Source organism: Canis lupus, chromosome 2, assembly GCF_003254725.2.
Source record: "Canis lupus dingo isolate Sandy chromosome 2, ASM325472v2, whole genome shotgun sequence".
Lineage (NCBI taxonomy): Eukaryota > Metazoa > Chordata > Mammalia > Carnivora > Canidae > Canis > Canis lupus.
In genome coordinates, this window is record NC_064244.1 from 14,276,394 (window position 1) to 14,301,215 (window position 24,822).

The 24,822-nt window shown below is 40.8% G+C and overlaps 1 protein-coding gene across 22 annotated transcripts in view; it reads right to left on the reverse strand.

The window, feature by feature from the left end:
• SVIL (supervillin) overlaps positions 1–24,822 on the reverse strand; it is a 230,942-nt gene that overhangs the window by 92,425 nt on the left and 113,695 nt on the right. For 7 of the 22 annotated variants that reach the window (XM_025464074.3, XM_025464078.3, XM_025464075.3 and 4 more), the window contains exons 1-3: positions 10,759–10,891; positions 9,002–9,059; positions 3,131–3,222 (exon numbers count right to left, since the gene is read on the reverse strand). In XM_025464074.3, coding sequence (XP_025319859.3) covers positions 3,131–3,222; positions 9,002–9,059; positions 10,759–10,819 — 211 coding nt within the window. In that variant the 5' untranslated portion in view covers positions 10,820–10,891. Of the gene's footprint in view, positions 1–3,130; positions 3,223–9,001; positions 9,060–10,758; positions 10,892–24,822 lie in introns of those variants that run through there. The other 15 variants (XM_049100230.1, XM_049100226.1, XM_035712991.2 and 12 more) reach the window with 7 other exon arrangements.

A 24,822-nucleotide genomic window follows, 5' to 3' on the forward strand; every position in this document is an offset into this window, starting at 1 on the left:
TGTAATGAATTTTCTACTTCGCCTTCAAGTACATTAAAACTGTGACACACACTAAATTATCCCTCATTGCATCTGCTCTCTTAGCCTGCTGCCCTTATCTGAGGATTTCCGAATGGTGCTTCTGTGGCAATACAGATTCCATGAGTCTATTTCTTCAGTTATTTTTGACGGGAATCAATGGTCATTTTCCAAGTCAGGTAATTTAAGGGCAATGGCTGTCAGGTCTATCATACTTTATAAAGTCATTTAACTGCCTAACATGCTTTATCATAATATATAATGCCAATACCCAGCATAATTTGGTCTGCTGGGTAGTCTTCTTGGGGAACAGTTTCTTTAATTAGCCCCGAGAAACAGGCTTTCTGGTAAAGTTATTGTCGAGTTCAGTTGTCCAAACCCAAGTACAGTAGAATCTTCCAAAGAAATATAAGTGGCAAGGGACTGCCAAGAACACCTCTCTCCCACCCTGAATTGGACAGGCCAAGAGCACAGGCCAGACCCAGAATGTCCTGAAAACTGATCTGACTTCCCAGAGAAGTAACACACTTTAACTTTTACACTTGGATGGCAGCCACTAATCTAAAGACAAGCAGCTTATAAAATAAGTGATTACAAAACTAGAGGAATGGGCAGAGGGGTGGGGGTGGGGGGGCGGTGGCAGTGACAGCTAAGAAGTGTGGGATTTCTTTTTGGGATAATGACAGTGTTCCAAAACTGACTGTGGTGATGGATGTACAACTCTGTGGATATGCTAAAATCCACTGAACTGTATACTTAAAATGGATGAATTGTATACTACGTATATTATATCTCAAGAAAGCTATTAAGAAAGTAGAGTAATATACTTGGTCCATTTCATAATTGTTAAGCGGAAAATCTATTTTAATATTATAATCTTTACATAGGTGAAGGCTCTTAACCCTTGGAGAACTTGCTTGTGATACACAGTTAAAGGAAGACCCTCAGAGAAAAGCCAATGAGAAAAGCCAATGATCATTTTAACGCTCAATTTCACAGAAGCAAGAATTTCCCACTAAATGAACACAAAGAAACTTCTGTAAATGTATAGACAGACATGAAACTCTACGCCATGAAAAGCTGCAACCGATTCCTACTTTCCCCATTATACTGCCAAGAGTTGACAGAATCATTAAAATATTTGTTAAGATGGAGAAGTGAGATTATCGGTAATATGTGGGTCTTTCCAAACATGCCTGCCCAAATTCGTAAAGTGCAGAATGTGAAATAAGACTATGGGGAAGTCACATGAAATTCAGGGGAGGAGGGGCTCTAACACTTTTTAAACACGTTTTAAAGACCGTGTGAATTTGGAAACATAAATCTGATTAATACGTGGCGTTATCTTTGATTTGTGAAAAAGTATGTTTTTATAACCAATTATGATATATTTTCTAATGAAACTGGTTCATCAACTTGTGTGTTCTTAAATTTTGGCACATATGGAGTTACAAGCTGTTGAACCTGAAAGAAACCTCACATCTCATGTGCTGTTTCTAATTTTTCTGATCCCAATATTGCATGTACTATCACATATCAAGAAAAGGAACAGGGTAGACAAAGAGGAAAAGTAAAGCAGCTTTTGTGATAGAACTCTGCCTAATTAGTCCAATCTTCCAAGCTCATGCTAAAATCAATTTGGTCACCCTTGTACTTTGTTTGGATCATTTTCATAGATTGTAAATTTGACTCAGATTAACCAGTTTCTTTGTCTTTCACAAACAGTCTGAAAAATCAGAAGGGCCCTTCCACATCACACTATCTGGGGGGCACCCACAGCATGGTGTCCTTCCCATGGAAGCCTATGACCTTCCTTGAAAGTGCCAATGGGAGCAGATAAGATCGTAATAAAGCCCATTCCACTTGCAGGTCTGCAAACTATCAGAATTGTCACTCTCCTATGAAACTTCACCTATTTCCTTGTAATTCAACACATTATTCTTGGTTTTGGCCTCTGGGGCAATATGGAGTAAGTCTGTATTTCAGTTGACAGTTTTCTAAGTACTTGAAAATTGCAAAATGTCATTGTTTAAGTTTTCTCTACAAGGCCAAATCCCTGGGGACCTTTGAATATCCATCCTTATCAGACTATGTCTAAGCATATCACCTTTTCAATTCCTCAAGATGTATGCACATTTATCAGTGGGTATTTATTTATTTATTTATTTTTTATCAGTGGGTCTTTTAAATTAGATTTAGTTTCTATTAAAAGAATATTTTTTCTGGTCTAATTTCTTTTGGGTTTGATCTTATGTTTGTTTCTTTCTTTCAGAGGACCAGAAAAAAAAAAAAAAGAAAGAAAGAAAGAAAGAAAGAAAGAAAGAAAGAAAGAAAGAAAGAAAGAAAAGAAAGAAAGAAAAAAAGAGTATCTGGCCTTCTATCAAACTTGTTTCTTCTAAAGTAAGGGTTACACAGCTGATTTGGGGGTGAAGGCAGCTTGTGAGCTGGTGCTACCCTGTGCTAGTGTTAGAGCTGGGGGAAATAAAGATCTGGTTCACATTTACATCACTTTGCAGTCAAAACACAGGGGTAGTTGGTTGATGGCAGGTGTAAATGTTTTATTGCTCATTCACCAATGAGCATTGGTGCTCTTCATTGCTCTTCACCAATGAAAATACTAGTTCACTGAACATGTGAGCACCTACTGGAGAAAGGAGATATGTAAGATATGCACTGGAAGTTCAGTGTGCTGCCCGGCAGGGAGCTCTAAGATACCCGGTATAAATGCAACACACTGGCAAGCACACAGAAGTGGAAGGAGTGGAAAGAGTGGACCAAGAAGATATGGGCTTATAAGCAAAACTCACGGCCCCTGGAGAGAGTGAAAAGTAAGAGAGGTAACAAAGGTTGATTCTATGCTGGCTCCCTCTGTCACCCTCCCCACCTGGCCTCCAGGGAATATCGGAGGATGCCTAAAATGAATGAGAAAGATGCAGATGAAACACACAAGAAAAGAGGTACCTTCACTGAGGTTAATTCTTGGAACAGGCAGAAAGGAACACAAAGGAGGGTATGCATGGGAGATTAATGAATGAATTCCCCTCAAAAAAAATCAAGTGGCAAAATATTTACATGCTCAAGACACTGGTCAACCAATAAGAAAAAGTCTCACCTTTAGGAAGTGCAGTTAAAAGCTTAGCATCGATTCCTCTTTTGTGGTTAGCAAGCTGTTCTTTATCTTCAAGCCAGAACTCTTTCTGAAAGCTAAAAATTAAATTATTCCATTAATAATATTTAAAGTCAGCTTGAATCAAGATATATGAAATTTAGTGAAAAAATGCAGAACAAATGTTACACAACTGTTATAGTTAAATATGTGTATGTGGATTACAAGTAAAAAGTTTTATTTCAGAGAGTTAAATGGCAGCTTTTTTTCATCTATTTATAGTTATATTAATACGGCTTTTTTTGTGCGCTTGAAGAATTACATTAGTATAGGCAGGTGGCATGGTGTCAGGGGTTAACAACATGGCTGAACTGGGAGCTGGGCACCTTGGTTGGGATAGACAACCTCTTCTAGAGCCACTCAACAATAGCTGTGTAAGCTTGAATTAATCACTCAACCTTTCTGTTTTCGTCTCTTCCTCAGAAAATCAGCAACTCGTCTCAATTATGTACATGCTTTCCTCTAGAGCTGAAATTATATTGAAGTAACAAATGCCTTCAACCAACCAAGTAAGCAAAGCGTGGTGAACAGGTCTGAAAGGCTCATGAAAACTTGTCTTGGAACAAAGGAAGAATGAGGAACTCAGTACTTACTATATGTATTTTTTTTTATAACTAGGCATAATCCAGGTATAATCTTCTTTTTTTTTTTTTTTAATTCATGAGAGACACAGAGAGAGGCAGAGACATAGGCAAAGGGAGAAGCAGGCTCCCTGCAGGGAGCCCAATGTGGGATTTGATCATAGGACCCCAAGGGTACCACTGAGCCACCCAGGAGCTCCTTCAGGTGTAATCTGAATTATCTTCACAAGACCCCCTGAGGCCTGAACTACTCAGTGCTGTGTTGGTAAATGTTTAACAACAGGCTCCTACCCTCTTGCTCTCCCACCCACTTCCCCCTAAGCCCATGCTTTGCGGTCTTTGCTGATGCTATAAATACTCCCACTATGGCTGATTTTCAAGCTTCCCACAGAACTTGCTGGACTCAAAGCTGAAAGGGAGGCACACATTTGCTCTCACGAGGTGTGAGCCGGCCTCAGCATACCACTGGCACTATCATCAACTTTGGTTTGCAGATTAGGAAGCTGCTACATAGTTTGCCCAAGGACAAGATACGAATCTAGCTCCTGCTCTCACACTGTGTGCAGTGGCTTCCAGGATGCTGTGCACCAACCCCATGGGCCTCCTCGGGAGTGTGCCTGGGGTTGGGCAAGAGAGACAGAGTTGCCACCATGCAGGAAGAAAACACAGTATGAAAACAGGAAAACTAATATCTAAAACTAGTATCTCCAGTGATATGATCACCTCCAGAGAGGTGAATGACTTGCAAGGCTTGCAGAGGTCAGTGCAAAGCCAACCTTCCTCAAGGGCTGGTCTTCCATTTGTGTTTCTGCTCTGCAGGGGTGCATGTCCCTAGAGGTCCAAGCGTAGACTGAGGAAGGTGCTGGGCATAGTAGGTAAGTGAAACACACAAATCATCTATGTCCCATACATGAATTCAATCAGCACATTTTTTTCAAATGTGCTGCTGCACATTTCAAAACATGGGATGCCATTCATCTCATCTGAAATCTTAGTTATTGCTTACAGATGTGGTAGGGCTTTATTCATAAATCTGACTCCCATGTATTCACATTATTTAATAAAAAGTCTTCAGAATAAGGAGTCTTTATAGATCATAGTCCAGATGGCTTGAAGATCCTAGAACACCTGCTTGGGTCAGAAATCTGGACTGAGTGCTGACTTCTATATAGTGAATCATGATGTAGTGACAATTCTTTTTCAGTGTTTCATTCAGATGTATGACTTAGTATAAACCTACAGAATTAGATAACTATAGAAATGTAGCCCACTAAAGGAATGGCATGCTACTGTAAATGATTTATTTACTTATTTAAACATCTTGATGAGGTTTTGTACTTTCTCTGGGAAAGTAAAATTTCAGGAAAAGAGTTCTATATTAAAATGAAATGGCCCACACACTGAAATACTGAGTTTCTCAGGCCACTGACCTTTGGGTACAAATATTATCTTATATTTTCAAACATAAATAGAAGCATGCAGATATTTAAGACTAAGAAACTACTTCCCAGTTAAACACCTTTCTGAACTTCTGTAGTGGGGTTTCCAAGTCATCCCCTGACACCCCCTGCACTTACTGTCTTCATTTTTTTAAAAATTTTTTATTTATTTATGATAGTCACAGAGAGAGAGAGAGAGAGAGAGAGGCAGAGACATAGGCAGAGGGAGAAGCAAGCTCCATGCACCTGGAGCCCGACGTGGGATTCGATCCCGGGTCTCCAGGATCGCGACCTGGGCCAAAGGCAGGCGCCAAACCGCTCGCTGTGCCACCCAGGGATCCCCACTTACTGTCTTCAAATAAGCTACAAGAGTGTCAGCACCAATAAAAAGTACAGCCTTTTCACCGTTGGTCAGAAACCAATGGAAAACCCAAGCGCTCTCATGAAAAGCTCTTATAGTTCTTAACATGGTTTACTGTAAATGCTGTTTCCTCTACCTGAGTTCTCTCCTCTCCATCCTGCCTGCATCCTGTTTCTGCTCTGGGTCTCTGTTTAAGGTCAGTTCCTCAAGGAAGAAACCCCCTGCCCCAGTGCCTGTTCCACCATTTTCTTAATCTATATTATGCGCCTCTGTTGTTTTCTCTCACAGTATCCTGATTTCTTATTTGCAGAACATACTACAGTATTTTATTTCAAATTATTGATTTATAGGGGCATGTGAGTGGCTCAGTCGGTTAAGCCTCCGATTCTTGGTTTCAGCTCAAGTCACAATCTCAGGATTGTGAGATCGAGCCCCTGTCAGGCTCCACACAGGGCATGGAGCCTGCTTAAGCCTTTTCTTCTGTCTCTCCCTGTCACATGACTGTCTCTCCCTTTCAGAGACTCTCCCTTTCTCTCTCTCAAAAAAAAAAGAAAAGAAAAGAAAAGAAAAGAAAAGAAGAAAAGAAAAGAAAAGAAAAGAAAAGAAAAGAAAAGAAAAGAAAAGAAAAGAAAAGAAAAGAAAAGAAAGAAAAAATTCTGGAACATCTGTGAACTCCTGATCATCTAAAGGCTGATAAAACACAAATATCTCAAAGAGCCCTAACATTACTCTCCTCTTACTTTTTTGAGTCAGAAGCACCAGAGCAGTGTGACTAGGGGAGCCCAAGTCACACGGACATTGGCTCACATGATGGGTAACTCCGAAGCACTGAGCTCCACATACTGGATGGCGTTCTCTTCTTCATGGACCATCACCCCTGGGACAAGGGGTCCCTGCCGACATCCTCTGTAGGCATGGGTGCGTTGCCACAGCTCAACGAGAAGGATGATTCTATATTTCAGTTTGAAACCATGTCTCCATGTATAACTAAAGTAAATGCTACAGACTTGATTTTTGAATTACCTTTTAAAAGTTTCTACTATTAAGAAGCACCTTTTATATTTTTTATATATCTTTATCTCTGAAATAGTGCTCTCTTTAGGACTACATTTTTCATACTCTACCCTCCTTCCCTCTGCTTCAATAATCTAAGAAGAGATTGCTCCCTACTTCCATAATTTTTTTCAATGTGTCCCATTAACCTACTTAAATGCCAGCAGTAGCAAACGGGAAACTTTATGAAAGTGAGGACAGGATATCCTTCTGCAGTTACTACCTCTGATCTTTCACAGAATGGGGCTACCTATGACAGTGATTAGTCAGCACCCCTGCTGGGAAAGGTTCCCTACAATCTGCTCACTCTTCTACTTGAAGTTTATATTACAAGATAGGAGAGCTCAAAGTCTACCACCTCGTATTTGTACCTCTGGTGTCTGGTTGACTAGACTGCTTTGAAGGAGGCAGGTGCTTGTATCTCCAGTCTATTTCACTCAGTACCTCGGCCAGGAGGCTGTAATTTGCATAGGTCCACAGGAGTCACTGCCCACCACTTCAGAGCGGCTGTGTCCCTCTGCTGAAATGTCTGACCTTCTATTTCATGCTTCTGCTATCCTTAAATAGGCAATCGTTTCCTCTTCTTCCTTTATTTTTAGTCACTTACTAGCTCTATTTCAGCTAAATCAACCTGCTAGGGACGTACTGGGAACTAAGCTCCTCTGGTCTAAATAATCAGTATCCCCCCAAATTCATATGTTGACATCTACCAAAGGTGATGATATTAGGAGGTAGGGACTTTGGAAGGTAATTAGGTGATGAACAAAAATAGTGTCCTTATAAAAACAGACTCAGAGATCAACTATACTTCAATTAAAATAACTGAAATAAAATAAAAATAAAACAAAACAGGGGATCCCTGGGTGGCTCAGCGGTTTGGTGCCTGCCTTCAGCCCAGGCCGTGATCCTGGAGTCCCGGGATGGAGTCCCACGTCGGGCTCCCTGCATGGAGCCTGCTTCTCCCTCTGCCTGTGTCTCTGCCTCTCTCTCTCTCTCTCTGTGTGTGTCTCTCATGAATAAATGAATAAAATCTTTAAAAAAGAAAACCAAACCAAAAACAAAACAAAAGAGACCACCTGAGAGACCCAGTGATCTCCCCAGCCCATTTCACCAAATGAGGATTCGAAAACATGGTAGTCTGCAACCAAAAAGAGGGTCCTCACCCCCAGTATGCTGGTACCCTGACCTCAGACTTCCAGCCTCCAGAATTGTGAGAAATAAATTTCTGTTGTTTATAAGCCATCTAGTCTATGGTATTTTGTTATAGTAGCTGGAACTAACTAAGATTTACATCTTAGTTAGCCTTAGGTTCTATCAAAAGTATGGTAAAGACGAGAAATATAGGAGAGAGTGTCAAGCCCTACAAAAGTAGGATTTCCTGAGTCAAATAAGACAGACAAGACAGCCTTACTGATGACCCTGCCTCATTCCTGCTCTAGTTGACCTGGTACTAAGACACAGATCAAATCCATCAAGGCTTTATCTCATCTAATGTGCTCACAAGATCAATTTTGCCATTTTCAAATGCAGAGCCAGGCTCAGCCTGATGGGAACAGCTATTTATTCAATGCCATTGAAATGCAAACCCTTTATAGAAAAGGAACAATGTCATACGTGATACATTAGGAACAAAAGCATCTGAGTGGAATGAGGGGTAGATCAGGGTTGGGTGCTTCTATCATCATGAATTGTAGATTGGGATCAATGTCTGCATGTCTTTAGGGTAATAACTTTGTGTCTTCAATTGAAAAATCTCAGAACTGATTAGGGACAGTGATCTTACTAAGAAGCATCTGAGATACAGTCATCTTGTTTAGCACAAACTTTAATTTTTACAAGAGCTTATATAAATGATTATGTACCATAAAGTCTCACCGTATTAGGTAAATCGAATTAGTACCCATATCTTGCAGTCAAGGGAAGTGAAGTGCATAATGGTTAAGAGATCTCACTGGACAGATGGATGAATGGGTTGGTGGGGGTCGGGGAAGAAAGGAAGGAAAGAAGGATTGAAGGGAGGAACTAGGCTAAAGTCTTTCTTAAAAAAATCAAAAGCTCTCTTACTTGATGGACAGATTGCAAAAGAACATTCCACATTTAGAGGTGGGTACGAGAAAAAAAAGATAACAGCCCTTTACAGGTTCAAAATTTTATCTGTTCTGCAAATAGTTCCCATAAACAGCATTAATGAATACAAAAAGAATTTTTTTTGGCTGAACATATTATTAGGTCAGCTTACTTCATATATTTTAATAAATCAAACTCTGGAGAGAAAACATATTGCCAAACATTCAAACTCATGAATTAGGAATTTAGGAGAATAATTCCAAAAGCTACCACAAATCATCAAAATTTAAGATTCCTTGAGCAAAGACCACTTTACCTTGGAACTTTTCTTTGACGTGGTAATCCAATGAAGCTTAAGTTTTTCTGGTTGAAATCTAAGGAGAAAGAAATAATATAAAATTGAAATAGCTACACAATAATCTTAAAAAAAAAAAAAACAACAAAACTCCAATGTGTGTGTGTGTGGGGGGGTATTTTTCAAAGTCCCTTTGAACATATGACTTAAGAAAAAGGAAACTGTTAACCAGACAAGAAATATGAAGACAAAAATGACACCGTCTAAGAATCAAATTCCACAACACGCATCTTACAAAGAGGCAAGGTTTCTTCTTCTCCCAAAATTTAGCCTACATAACTCTGCTTGGGGGGGTGGGAGACAGAAATCTGACATAGTTCAATGCTATCATTTAAATTTGTTATAGCTACAAGAATAACTCAAAGCAATTAAATACTGAATAACATAGTTAAATACTCAGGGGGAAAAAAAGGAGAAAAAATTAAACAATTTCAGTCAAGGTAACCAAAAGCGGTGAAACTCATCACCGCCTGATGTATTTGAGATGCCTTTAAAAAATGTGTGTGTGCAATGGGTTGATGGAGAGCAGGGGAACACTTCTGCTGTTTTAATTGCCTCCATTAAAATCTAAACAATAACAACACATCACATCAACTTCTTGCTCCTTTATTTTTGAAGAGAAGATACGTATTATGTAAAGACAGGTGGTAACAATCCCATGCAACAAAAACACACATCCGGGTGGACCAGTTAATCAAAACCAGGCACAGACAAATTTATACCAGTCTGATGGCAAGCAATCTGTTTTACAGCTTTTGGCATAGTAACCATTCATCCACCAAGAAAACCACAAGCAGACCACATATACAGACTTCTAAGCAAGTGCCTCTTACTGCTTAATATTTGGGGGGCAGAAGCCTGAGGAAAATGAAGTACAAAATACCCCAGATGCTGACATGTCATTATCCAGCAACACACATCGGAATCCTGGAATTTGGAAATTCTAGACCAACTAGAGAGATACAATAAAACGAAAGGTAATAATGCCAATTAAACATCTAGGCTTTTTTCCCCTAATTATACAAATATCTTGTTATATATTTTAAAAATGAGAAGTCACTTCAAAAAGCTACCAAATGTTGTAGAAGAATATTCCCTGAATCTGAGGACTGTTCAAATCACCTCCCAATCGTGCATCTGTGCTGGAAAAGATTTTGACACAGAATGCCTGAATTTCACATGTGACACTCAAAACAGCTAGCATTTCAGTTTCATTCAATCAGTGGACAGAATCGGTGGTGCCACTCCAGTAGTTAAATGGAAAGCATGTATTTTCGTGTACACCCAAAACAACATTTTGTTCTAAAGAGTATCACATGAAGTTTTCGTACAAAGACAAGCACCACTGTCTACGTAATAATTTAGCATATATAGCATTCGGCTTAGAAAACTATTTTAGCTAAAACACAGCACATCCAGAACTTGATCCAAAGTTTGGGCATTCTGATTGAATTTGCAATTTTTCCTGCACAAAGGCTCTAGTGGTTGAGCAGTATCTCTAATTTAAAATAGGGGGAAAAAAACCCCCAAACCTCATGTATTTCAGCCACAAAATTAGCTAATTTATAAACTCAATTAGATCTTTCAAGTGTCCTTCGAGGAAACTGTATCACTAATGGGACACAGCAGAACACAAGGTAAAATGGAGGATGCAAAGGTATTCATCAATGTTATAAAATAAACCCGTAAGTGCAGCTCCTGTATTTCTCTTGCCTTACCTTGTTTCTCAGAGAACTTGAAAGCTCCCAGATAGCTGGCAATCTCTGGGCTTCTGAACATGGTGGCACAGAGAAAGTTGAGGTGCACAGCCTGCTCTATAGCTCAGTGCTCAACCAGCCCTGGCCTTCAGCTCGTCTAAGCAAAACTGGGTTGAGATTTTTCACAGCACAGGGCTGGAGCAATTGGGCACTCGTGTCCTTGAAAGTATAGTAAATGCAGAGCAGGAGGCTGCAGGCTGGAACAGCTCAAACCCCGTAATCAGATTACAAGCAGAAATCAGGCCTGGGGATGCGGGAGCAGGCTGCACTCCACGGACCGGCCATTCATGATGTTACCACTTCAAAGCAAGGGCCGAATCCCAGCTCCTGCTCCAGCTACAGAGACAATGCTGCAACCCAACCGCCACCGCCACCGCCACTGGGGGAGTCAAAAACAACTCCTCCTCTCCCTAAAAATAAACAAAAAAGGAACTGTACAGAGACTCTTGATGTATTGGGAAGCGAGGAAGCCGCCTAACGATTCCCAGGCTGCTCTGAGTCTGGCTTTGGCTAAGTTAAATGAAATATTTCACCTAACAGGGAGCCAAAACCCCATCGTTAAGAGTTAAGATTTATGAACAACATGTGAGTTAAATTGTGGGAAAAGACAAGGCAGATATTATTGGAGGTTCAAATATTTTAATTTGAGACAGAAGCTCTTAAGTTAGGCATTACCTCTTGGGCTGCCCCCTTTTTATTTCATTGTTATTTTTTTAAAGGGACTTAATTTTTATAAAGTAGGTGCAGGTTTACAGCAAAATTGAGGGGAAGGTGACAGAGAGGGTGTCACCTGTAGGGTGACAGCCCTACAACACGCATGGGCTTCCCCAGGGGCAACATCACTCCCCAGAGTGGTGTATTTTTACCAAGGATGAACCTGCATTGACAAGTCATAATCACCCACGGTCCATGGTTTACCTGAAGATCTACAATATCCTATGCGTTTGGACAAATGCATAATGACATATCTTTCACTGTGATATCCCACAGTCAGTATTTTCAATGCCCTCAAAATCCTGTCTATTCACTTCCCTCCTCTGCCCCCTGCAAACTACTGCTTTTTTCCCATCTCCCTCATTTTGCCTTTTCCAGAACATCATGTAGCTGCAGTCACATAGCATATGGCCTTTTCAGATTGGCTTCTTTCATTTGGTAACACACATTTAAGGATCCTCCATGTCTTTCCATGGCTTGACAGCTCACATCTTTTCAGTGATTAATAATATTCCATTGTCTGGATGGACTGCAGTTTGTTTATCCATTCACCTACTGAATAGTTGCTTCCATGTTTGGGCAACTATGAATAAAGCTGCTATAAACATCCATGTGCAGGTTTCTGTGTAGAAGACATGAGTTTTCAACTCCTTTGGGTAAAGACCAAGGAGTGTGATTGCTGCATCGTATAGAGTAGGAACATGTTTAGTTTTGTCAGAAAGCGCCAAAGTGTCTGGGAAAGTGGCTGTACCATTTTGCATTCTCACCAGCAATGTATGAAAGTTTATGTTGGTCCAATCCTTGCCAGCATGTGGTGGTGTCTGTGTTTGGAATTTTTGCCATTCTTTTTTTTTTTTTTTTTTAAAGATTCTATTTATTCATGAGAGACACAGAGAGAGAGAGTCAGAGATACAGGCAGAGGGAGAAGCAGGCTTCCTTAGGGGAGCCCAATGTGGGATTCGATCCCGGGATGCTGGTATCATGACCTGAGCCGAAGGCAGACACTCAACAGCTCAGCCACCTAGGTGTTCCAATTTTTGCCATTCTAATAAGTGCATAGTAATATCTTACTGTTTTGAGTTTCCCTGATGACATGTGATGTGGAACATCTGTTTTTATATTCTTCTTTTTTAAGATTTTATTTATTTATTCATGAAAGACATACACAGAGAGGTAGAGACATAGGCAGAGGGAGAAGCAGGCTCCTTGCAGGGAGCCCAAGGCGTGACTTGATCCCAGGACTCTGGGATCATGCCCCAAACCAAAGGCAAGACCTTCAACTACTGAGCCACTCAGGCATCCTCTCTTTTCATATTCTTATTTGCCATCTGTGTATCTTCTTTGGTGAGGTGTCTGCTGAGATCTTTTGGCCCATTTTTACTCCATTGTTTGTTTTCTTATCATTACTTTTTAAGAACTCTTTGTATATTTTGGATAAAAGGCCTCTATCAGATGTGTCTTTTTTTTTTTTTAATTTTATTTATTTATTTACGATAGTCACAGAGAGAGAGAGAGAGAGGCAGAGACACAGGCAGAGAGAGAAGCAGGCTCCATGCACCGGGAGCCCGACGTGGGATTCGATCCCGGGTCTCCAGGATCGCGCCCTGAGCCAAAGGCAGGCGCCAAACCGCTGCGCCACCCAGGGATCCCAGATGTGTCTTTTGCAAATATTTTTCTGTAGCCTGTGGCTTTTCTAATTCTCTTGAAATTGTCTTTTCTAGGAGTTTTATAAATTTAATGAAGTCTAGCTTGTCAATTCTTTCTTTCATGGATCATGCCTTGTGCTTGCTTCAGGAGTACATATACTAAAAATCATGGATCGTGCCTTTGGTGTTGTATCTCAAAAGGCGCCTGGGTGGCTCAGTCTGTCAAGTGTCTGGCTCTTGATTTCAGCTCAGGTCATGATCTCAGGATCATGAGATCGAGACCTACATCGAGCTCTGTGCTGAGCATGGAGTCTGCTGGAGATTCTCTGTCTTCCTCTCCCTTGCCCCTCTCCCCATGCACCCCCTCTAAAAAATAAATAAAAAAAGAATAAAAAGCATCACCATTCCCACAGTCATCTGGGTTTTCTCCTATATTCTTATCTAGGTATTTTGTAGTTTTGTGTTTTACATTTAGGTCTATGATCCATTTTGAACTAATTTTTGTGAAGGGTGTAAAGTCTGTGTCTAGATTCATTTTCTTTTTCATGTGGCCATTGAGTTGTTCTGTTAGCTTTTGCTGAAGAGACTATCTTTTTGCTCCCTCACCTTGCCTGAGAGTCTCTACTCTCATGTGCCCTGACTCCCTGCACTGTCCTTTCTATGTCTCCAATCGTAGGAGCAGTGGTTTGCCCTGGGTCCTCCCCTCTCCTATAGATCCAAGAAGAGTTGTTGATTTTTCAGTCCATTCCAGCTTCTTTCTTGCTATGGGATCAAATGGTGACTTTAAGCTTCTTACATGCAGGACTGGAAACCATGGAGTGCCCCATTTGTTTTTAACTGCAACATGTAGATGGTGAGGCCGAGCAGTAATGATGCAATTCCATGAAAAAAATATGCAATAATTAGAGGCTGGTAATTTTATAGCTAAAATAAGCATTAATGAGAACATAAGAAAATGGTCTCATTTACAAGATGAGGAACAGGACTAGTGGAGTAACTTGCTTATGTGTAGACATTTGGTTAGCGATGGATCTGGGGAAGGTGGGCTCCAGATCATGATTTGCCCCATACACCACTGAGAGGCAGGAATCTTGAGTACATCCATCTTTGTGGCCTTGGTCCTGAACACCATACCTGGTGCACAGCAGGCCAACAGAGAAGGTGTGCTGAATGACCATATAAAACAATGGTGTTATCTTTACTGATGGCTAGAAGTCACACTCTAAAGTGATTTTCATTGACTTTATATGCTGATTTCAAACGAGATGGATTAAACTGATCTCTAAACTACTAACTTAACTGGAAAAGGAAGAATCATATGTCAAATAAATCAAGAAGGTACATTAGCACTGGTTACTTCGTGGGTGTGTAGTGGCATTTAGCATTCTCTCTATACTGCTGGTTACTACAACTCTGATAAAGGCTAGGGAGAAATATGGCAAATAGAGCAGTTAAAAAAAAACTCAGCAAGGGACAACATGTAGCCGTAGATAACTGTAGTAGACATTTTGTTGTCAGGTCAGGGCTGACTGGGAAAAAAGGAGGAAAAAGGAAGTGTTGGAAGGTGAAGAGGAAGGGAGGAAATTGTGCAAACAACTGATTCTGGAAATGAATAATTAGATGAGATGAAATAATATTTGTATTTATATATAATCTTTATAAAGAATTTAGTTTATAAAACACAGTACCACATGCTCATGACCATTTTCATTCCTGAAAACTACTCATCTTAGAGAATACTCAGAATTATACTAAGTATACCTAAATGTTTCTTTTTACTTATTACTAAGGAGTAACTAGTTTGAATTTTTTAAATAAAATTCCAATAGAAAAATAAAAAGAATCTGGATATTCTCCATAAGTTGGTAATGGAATCTAACCAGAATTATTTGCCTCGCCCATCCATTATGGAAAAAAGCAAACATTTAAATATGGCTTCAGTCTTGAAAAAGCCAACATTCTTTATTAAATTGTGGATATACAATTTCTTATTTAATTATCCCATCCTCACGAGATCATAAAGATGACAGAAATCTACATTTTACATCAGTAGAAAGTATGAAGTTTTAAAATTTACTCTCCAATAATTAGAAATGACAATTAATAATAATTTTATTATTTTAGTTTGGTTCATTCACACAGAGGAGCTACTAAATAGACATTTCATCACATCATTCTGTAGGTTAGCATATTTTATTTCTCTGTAGAGAAAATTATAAGTTGTAGTTGTGATTTTATTACATTTCAGGGAGAAGATATCTTAATTTAAAACAGAGATGGTGCCGATTCCCTTTCCAACAACATCATTTAACCACCAGCTCAGAACAAAGAAAGGAGGGCTACAAAATACACGAAATTCTCTGCCACTGTGTACACTTAGAAACACTAATCTTTTCCATTTTTAAAGCACCATAGTCTTCAATGCTCAGAAGTAATGTTTTATGGAAGTATGTTACAGGATATGTTTTGAAGTTTCAATCTTGAAATTAAAAAGAAAGCAAACGGAGTTTTCTCTATATAGGCACACATACAAAGAACGCTTCATGAGAAGGAGCATAAATGTGTGAATGGGAGGGCAGGAGGGAGATTGCTGTCATGGGCAAGCATATGTCATGTCATGATCTGTGGGTGGTAGATGCCCAAGAAAGATCTATGAGTGGGCCACTGAGATGCTGACATCCCACTGTGAAATCACTCAGACAACTAAATCAGGCCTTGGTAAATCCAAAGCCATAGACTCTGAGAAAATGAGCTTAAGGGGTCTTTCTGATCACGTGGTGTTTATTTTGCTAAATGTTAAGCAATCTCCTCAAGGTCACACAGCATACGGTGTGGCAGTGCCAGACCAGAAATCCACATTCTCTCACTCTCCCTACCACAACTCTCACATTCCCGATTGGCCTGGACACAAAATAACAGGGGCTATTGCTGTAAATGTGTCCTGGATTGATGTCACAGGGTCCCCAGCCCTCTGACCTACATTGGTTTTATTGGTAAAGAGGCCAGTCTGACCCCAGGAAGAGTCAAGCCAGCTTCCGGTTGCTTCTTACAAATCTCATAAGACTCCTTGGTCTGGTTTTTGTTTTAGAGATGCTCCTCAAACCCAATGGTGACACGAGACATGAGTGAATAGAACAGATATATTTGAGACCTTTAGGCAAAGACAGAAGTCAGGGCTTCATGGAGTATGGGTATTATGGAAAAAAGCAAGTAACCTATGATTCTTCCTTCCCTTAAATAAGGTCCCCACCTTATTGGAGAGGGACAAGATAAAGATGTTTCTATCAATCTGTAAGACTGTATAAAGCCATGACTCAGTAATTCTACTTCTAGAAATGTACTAAGGAAATGACTTTGAATGAGTACAAGGATGTTTACCACAGTCTTGTTTATAAACACATGAAACTGGAACCAGCCTACATAGGAAAACACATAGAAAAATGGGTAAATAAATTACACAAGAAAACCAAGTTTGAAACTCAGTTGGTGATTTGAAAAGCTTTTCATCATGATGAGAGATAGACACCCCATCTTATCACAAAGACAGTAAACACATCAAAACATGAATTGTTGCACATACATAACAGACATAACTCTGTTCATATATTTCCTCCTCTATTGTCCAAAGTTCCCACAATAAGCATGAATGACTTCTAGAATTACCAAAACAAATTACAAATAAAGACAAAGGTTCTAGGTCTTTTAGAAATCCCAAGGCTTAGATTTGGTCTAATCACGCAGAAGAAAATTATGAATGGAATTGTGTCTGTGGGCTCACAGCACATCAACCTGCCCTTCACCCCTGAGCATATGCATTTCTTGGCTTTAGGAGAGTTGGCCCAGAGAATCGCCAAGGCCCTTGGTAACATGCAACTCAGTGTTTCTCAAACTCCATCCCACACGGGCCACAATCCCATGGAAGTCTTGGGCCAACTCTCGCTGCCAACCAACATGGAATTTACCTATTCAAGCCCTTCCATGGTCTTCTCTCTCAGCATTTCTCTATTGCCAACTACACTTTTCCTGCTCTTTAGAAGACATGGCTTATCAAAACTTGAGGTGCAACCCCTGAGACACATTCCCAGCACAAGACCTGGCTCAGAACAACCAAATGTAAATACTGGATGAACGAGTGAATGAAGTGAACAAGTAAACAGACAATGGGCTCGCTTCTATTCTTCCTCGTTCTTAGATTCTGGCTCATTCACAGCCAAATCTATTTCTTTTCTAGGAGGCATAAAGGAGAAGTCTTACCACTCCTTCTTTAACTTGAGACTCTTCGGAACGTCTTGTCTTTCCTACACCATGAAGTAGGGACGTGCAAGGGGAAGAATAGGAAAAAAACATTAAAGATTTGCCAGGGATATGATGTAATAGAAAAACAGGAGCTGATTTCTGCAGCCCAACTGGGGATAATGTCAGTAAGAGTTCAGGTAAGAAGGGTCACCTAAATGGCCAAGGTCAAAAGATAAGGCATTAGATGACAGAGGATCAAAGTTTTAACCCCTCAGGGACTATGGTTCACAGCTTTGGCTCAGGATTACATGGAGGCTTTACTGCAGGGCCAATCCTCCAGTCTGCTCTCTGGTTGACAACATTCATGCACCCTTCAATGTGAGTGGAAGTTATCCTTTGAGGGTCGTCATCATGGAGGAGGAAATGGGAAAAAGCCAAATGAAAAAGAAAACAGCCCAATACCTCAACTGGCAGCTACCCATTTTCTACCAGACTTACTGTGATGAGGTACAGAATAGCATATGATCTGGGACCCTCACTGACCTTTCAACAGGGGGTGGGGATCATGTTAAGAGTTCTGGGGCTTTAAACTCATTTAGTACTCTCAAAGCCTGCAGGGAGATGGTGGTACCATCCCCATCTGCAGACAGGAAAACTGAAATACAGTTGGTTCTAGGATAAATCCCTAGACTGGGATGGACCATTTAAAATGTAGCTCTAAAGGCAAAATGACCACTTCCTGGTCAATCAAAATGAAATCAAAGAGGTAAATATGAAGGTGAGGTCACGATTAAATGAGAGAATGTACAGTTCACCCTTGAACAACATGGGGGTGGCACCTGGGTGGCTCAGTGGTTGAGCATCTGCCTTTGGCTCAGGTCATGATCCCGGAGTCCCAGGATCAAGTCCCACATCAGGCTCCCTTCAGAGAGCCTGCTTCTCCTTCTGCTTCTGTCTCTGCCTCTCTCTGTGTGTCTCTCATGAATAAATGAATAAAATCTAAAAAAAAAAAAAAAAAACACCCAAAATATGAACATACGGGTTGGGCACAGATCCCCTGAACAGTCAAAAATCAGAGTAGAACTTTGACTCTCTCAAAATTGAAGTGAAAATTGCCTGTTAGCCAAAATCCTTATCAAGAATATATGCAGTCGCTTAACACATATCTCGTATGTCATGTCTATATATCCTGTATTCTTACAATGAACTAATAAGCTAGAGAAAAGACAGTGTTATTAAGAAAATCATAAGGAAAAATACATTTACAGTACTGCCCTGTGTTTCTTGGAACAAACCACAGAGCAGTAAATCTGAACTGTTGAAACCTGTGTTGTTCAAGGGTCAATTGTATGGGGGAAGCAGTCCAAAAACTGGGGTGTGTCATCCAATCCCTGCATGGATCTCTGTATTGAAAAGAGACACAGGAATCCCTGGGTGGCGCAGTGGTTTGGCGCCTGCCTTTGGCCCAGGGTGCGATCCTGGAGACCCGGGATCGAATCCCACATCGAGCTCCCGGTGCATGGAGCCTGCTTTTCCCTCTGCCTATGTCTCTCTCTCTCTCTCTCTCTCTCTCTCTGTGACTATCATAAATAAATAAAAAAATAAATAAAAAATTTAAAAAAAAAAGAAAAGAAAAGAGACGCAGGTGCATGTGACATTCCCGCTCAGGCCTTTGTGCTGTCACCTTACACTTCCTCACTGTGGTGTCTGAACAGCACCTGAAGTGCTCCCAGTCCACAGGAAGGTGAGCTGATGTTTACACGGGCAATCCTGACTACATAGTATGAGTTACGGATACATTTCTATGATTTTAACAAGTACGGCAGAACAATTTTAATGAAATCTACTATAAACTACTACAAGCTCTGGCTGGACTAAAATTCCGTAATGAAGGTGTTTTTATAGCCTAGTAAAGGAGCATTTTGTATGCTGGAAGCAGCTGGAAATGGTATTCACATTTTCTGTGGTGGATTTTATTTATGTGCAGAGACACTGAATCTGGGACAGATCTGCCTGATGTGGGGCCATCCCACCAGTGGGAAACCCAGTTAGTGCTTTTCGTTTCCCTTTTATCACGTACTGGTTTATTCAGGCATTCCAGATTCCTTATTTTAGAGTTATTCTCCTCCTATGTGCATAGTAAAGGCTTTGTGAATTTTGGTTAGTGTTATAAGATTGTGTAATTTTAAACAGGCCAAGTATGTAGACATGAAAAGGCAAAAGTACTTTCAACGATAAGAAATATGACAATTCACATATACTTCTGTATCAGATGTGTTGAAAGAACCGTGTCCCTCTTGCTACAGGAAAGATCTCGTTTTTAAAGAAAAAGTCTACTGCAAACTCTTAGGGACTTATTCAGGTCTTTGAATGTCCAAAAAAAGAATGTTAACAGTTGAGGTAAAAATTATCTCCAATCATGTTAGTTTCTGGCCAATTCTGAATCTGTAGCTAATGATTCTTGGGAAAATAACCCAGGTAGCTTACAGGAAGAGAGGATGGTCAACCATTTCTCAGAGCAAGGAAAAAAGAACAAAAACAAAGGTCAGTTCCATGTTTAAAATGCATGCTGAAATACACCTGCAATGGAATATTATTCAGCCTTAAGGAATGAAGTTCTGACATGTGCTATGATGATATGGATGAACCTTGAAGACATTATGTTCAACGACTAAGCCAGACACAAAGGACAAATATTGCATGATTTTAAAATATGAGGTATGTCAAGTAGTGAAATTTATAGTGACAGGAGGTAGAACTATGGTTACCCAGAAGCTGGTAAGCAGGGGGAATGCAGAGCTATAATGGGGACACAGTTTTATTTGGAGAAGATGAGAAAGTTCGGGAGATGGATGGTGAGGATGGTTGCCAGCTAATGTAAATGTACTTAATGCCACTGATTTGTGCACTTAAAAATGGTTAAAATGGTATTATATTTTAGCACAAATTTTTTAAATAAAAAGTATATTAAAGGTAAAACACAAAGTAATGCAAGTTATAGGCATACGCTGGGCATCCAGGCACAGGTCTCCTGAGGGGCATTGGACCAAAGGCAGATGCTGGCTTACATGCGTCCACTACTCCTTCCAGGTCGGAGATGCCCAGAACTTTTTTGACCTATTCGAAACACCAATACACAAAAGGTCCTTCAACAATGATCTGACAAATAAGTATATACTTAGGTATTTAGTGTGTAAAATCTGAAACTATGTCCTAGAACAGGAGGTGGAGAACACTGTTCCTGAGAGCTATGGGGGCCCAAGCCCCACCTGGCTTGCTCACTGAGGGTGGAACCCAAGCTGAGGGGAAGGGGGCTGGCATGATTACAATTATCCAGGGAGCTCACAGAAGGCTTCTGCCAACTGCAGTCATTCAATACTTGCTATTTGATGGTTTTAACATGAACAGAAAGTAGGAAATACTGAATCATCAGATATGAGAATTTTTTATAAGTCTAAAAATCCAGATGGTAGACCAGTAAATGTATAATATTACTGTTGATCCTGATAGATTATAGCTGTCATTCAACTATACTTGAGTGATTTGAAAGAAAGGGCTTTGAATAAAATAATTTCTGGGCTTCCTCGTCCCCAGAAGAGCATTTTTATAAAAACAACAACAACCCCCTCACAAAACTAATTAGTTTAAAAAAAAAAAAAAAGTCCAGCAACCTACCATCCCCAGCATCTCAATATTTTCTACAAGTGTACATTAACTGGTACCCAGGACCCTACCTAGAGTCTCAGAACAGTTGCCAATGTGTTTGCTGACTGATAGAGGGCAAGGGGGAGGGTGTTGCTAAGATCAGACGTGTTCTTAATAGCTTTCTCCACGGGCAGTGATCACCACGAAAGCAGATCCTGTGCTCAAAGATTAGTGGCATAGGAAGGTTATGACATAGAAGTTGAAGATCTAGTCTTTTCTGCTTGAAATGACTAAAAATATACTTACACTGATGAGTCAGTTTAACATGTGATACAAAGGCAAATGATATCAAAGTTTGGTGCTCCTCAGAGCCACATGGGTGCTTGTTAAGAATGAAGGTTCTCCCTACCCCAGGTGGTTAGGATGTGCTCGAAAGTTCGAAAACCACTAGAATAAGCCATTCATTATATTACGTCCAGGAAGAAGCAGGAAAATCTAATCAAATGGATGAGTTTGATGAAAGAAGGCTCCCTGGAGAAGGTGATGGTGAGCCTAGCTAGGAATGGGGGAGAGTATGTGCCAGGAGGAAGCAGTCATGTAAGCGTGACAGATGGGATGAGAGCAGTGCTTTATCACAGGAGGTGAGAGCTGAAAGGGGGGGGCCATGTCAGAGGAAGTGTGAGAGTCCAGGCCGCAGCACAGAGGCAGGGAGGCAGGAACCTCCCAGAACAAGAGATTCACCCGCTGTGAAGAAACATGAAAGCCATCATGTCTGCTTGGACTTTTCCAAGCAGAAGAAGAAACTTCAGATTCTCTTCAGCTTGACACCAAGCTGAAACACATCATGCTGCATGGTTTTTAGGTGGTGTGAAAAGCATTTCTAGGAGCACAGATGTACTGGCCAAGTCTCTTCCCATAAGAGGCTGGTGTGCCTCTTACCATAACGGGGACTGCAGATAGCAAAATAAAAAAGTTTATAAAGGCCAACATCTTTTTGATAAACTTGCTATTGTGATCCTTCGACGGGTCACAACCTGGCCGGTGGCTGGCCACCGCGCTGCTGGGCTTTGGTCTCTGTTACCAGACACAACTGGCCAGTCAACATGTCATGGGCACCTGAAGCCAGTGAAGCGGACGGACTGCCCAGGATGTAAGCTACAGGAGCAGTTCAGTGCTGGAGGAAGATGTCCTCTGAGAGCTAGCATTTCTCCCCGTCTGCACAGGATTTCCAGTTAGATGCTCAGCCACCTACCTGAACCCAACATGCAAAAGACAAATGTCAAAGATTTTGTCTCTCCCCGCTTCTTGCCCCAGACCTGTCCTACGTCCTGCAGTGTATTCCCACTTCACTTACAGAAGCCATCTCTTCGTTCCCAGTAGGATTCACTGAGCACCAGCAGTCAGGTCCCAGAGTGGTCGGCATGCTGAAATGACTGCCTGCCCTCGATGAGTCCCAGTCTAGACGAGATCACCTAACAGATGCACGACTGGCTTTTGCACACAGTGCCAAGTCCTCTTCCATCTTGTTCTCATTGAACCTTTTGAAGTTTCCCTACTTCTTCCATTATTCCCATCAGGTACATAGACTTGTCTTCCCCAGGTTAGATATTGCTCCTCATGCACTCATGCATTCATTCATTCACTCACTCATTCATTACTTTTACATTAAGTTCTTCCCAAGGATAATGGGAGACCATTCCCTCCTGCTTCAACACAACCAAGTGCACAGCAGAGTTGAGACAAACATGGAGGGAGGACAAGTCCTCACTTCCTAAAAGGGAGAACAGGAGGCTCCTCCTTCCACCTCTTATCTTCAAAACACCTAGTGATATGAGCTGAAGTATTTTAACTGTGACAACGTGGAAATAAGTATGTCAACTCTAGTGTCCTTAGTTGATGTAAATTATGTGATTTTTTTTTACACTCATATTGATTTGGAGTGAAATATTTTATCATTGATCCATTGTACCTAATCACTTATTGAAGTAATTAAGAAATAATCAAAACAACCGATTAAAACAGTATAATTCATATGAGTCAGAAATCCTTCCCCTTAAAAAGGCGACACTTTAAACTTTCTCAGAACAGGGGCTATTCCTTAAAATCAAATCATTGTTTACCATTAAAGCTATATACATCTATTTTAAAATCACATTGGAAAACTCAATTACCTATCTGCTAGAGTCCTAACTTCCTCATTCGAGATAACTAGATGTAAAAAAACTCAAGCAACAGTCTTGAAATTTACAATGCCGTAGACTTCGTGGCTTCTCATTCAGGGACTCAAAGTTTATGTTCTAACAAGAAGCCTCTTCCTTCCCCTTGACGTCTTTGTGATGTATAAAGAAAATGTACCCACTCCAGAGGTTTCTCTGCTCTTTCTTGTTCTGCACACAGTTAATCTTTTTCTCTCTACAATTTGCGGTGCAGTAATGTGCCCCTCAGGCAACACGCTTTGCATCAAGTTTCAAGAGTCTTCTAAGGTCCTAGGGAAGCTCAGCAGCAAGCTAACAAATCCCTTTTTGTATAGGTCAAAGGTTCTTGTGTTAAGAACAAGTAACTCAAAGTCTTAGCCTGTGCCTTCAGGAGTTAGTCAGCCAGGCAGTCAACAGAGATGGAAGGAGATATTTAAAACAGAAAAAAAAAAAAAAAAAAAGAAAGAAAGCATTTCTTTAACAGGAGGGGCAAAGTGATTTACCATTTCCCGAATGAAAAGAAGCAGACAGGAGTCAATCAAAAGAAGACAATGAGGTCAAAACCGCCCAGCAGCAACACCTCAGGTGCCCTGTCTGCTCCCCTACCAGTCCACAGGCATTTGCCTACTCTAACCCAGTGGTGGGAGCAGTCTCTGGGCACAAAAAGGTGGTGAGCTTTGCTACTACAAGATTTCTGGGGGGACAGGATAACCTCATGGTGACCTGGCAGGTAGAACGAGCTACCATTTGCTCCTTGCATCTTGGTAGGCTGTCCAGAGCCTGCACCACATTCAGAAATGAAAAAGAAATCACTTAGATAGGGGGCGTCTGGGTGGCTGAGTCGGTTGGGCAGCTGACTCTTGGTTTTGGCTCAGGTCATGGTCTCAGGGTCCTGGGATCGAGTCCCATGTCAGGCTCCATGCTCAGTACGGAGTCTGCTTGAGGAGTCTCTCTCTCTCCCTCCCCTTCTGCCCCTCCCCTGCTTGTGTGCATGCTCTAATAAATAAATAAATCTTAAAAAAGAAAACACTTAGACAAGAGACAGGATTTTGAAGTTCCTGTATGGTCACATTATTAATTTAGGTTCTTGCTCTTGGTTTTGGCTCAGGTCATGGTCTCAGGGTCCTGGGATCGAGTCCCATGTTAGGCTCCATGCTCAGTACGGAGACTGCTTGAGGATTCTCTCTCTCTCCCTCCCCTTCTGCCCCTCCCCTGCTTGTGTGCATGCTCTAATAAATAAATAAATCTTAAAAAAGAAAACACTTAGACAAGAGACAGGATTTTGAAGTTCCTGTATGGTCACATTATTAATTCAGGTTCTTGCTCTGTATATACCTGTGAACCACATACAGCTTTGGTTCATGAGGCATGACTGCCAATTTCAAGAACTTGAAGTCTGAACAAAACTTTTGGTATAGAAAAGTGCCATCCTCCCTAGTTTCTAGCTACTGGATCAATTTGGAAACACAGAAAAGAGAAAAGATGAATTCAGCCTAAAAGGCCCAATTGTGTAGATATTTCCCTCAGATGCTAAGCTGGGGGCTAGTCACCAAAAACACTGAGTAAAACTTATTGAAGAGAACAATAAG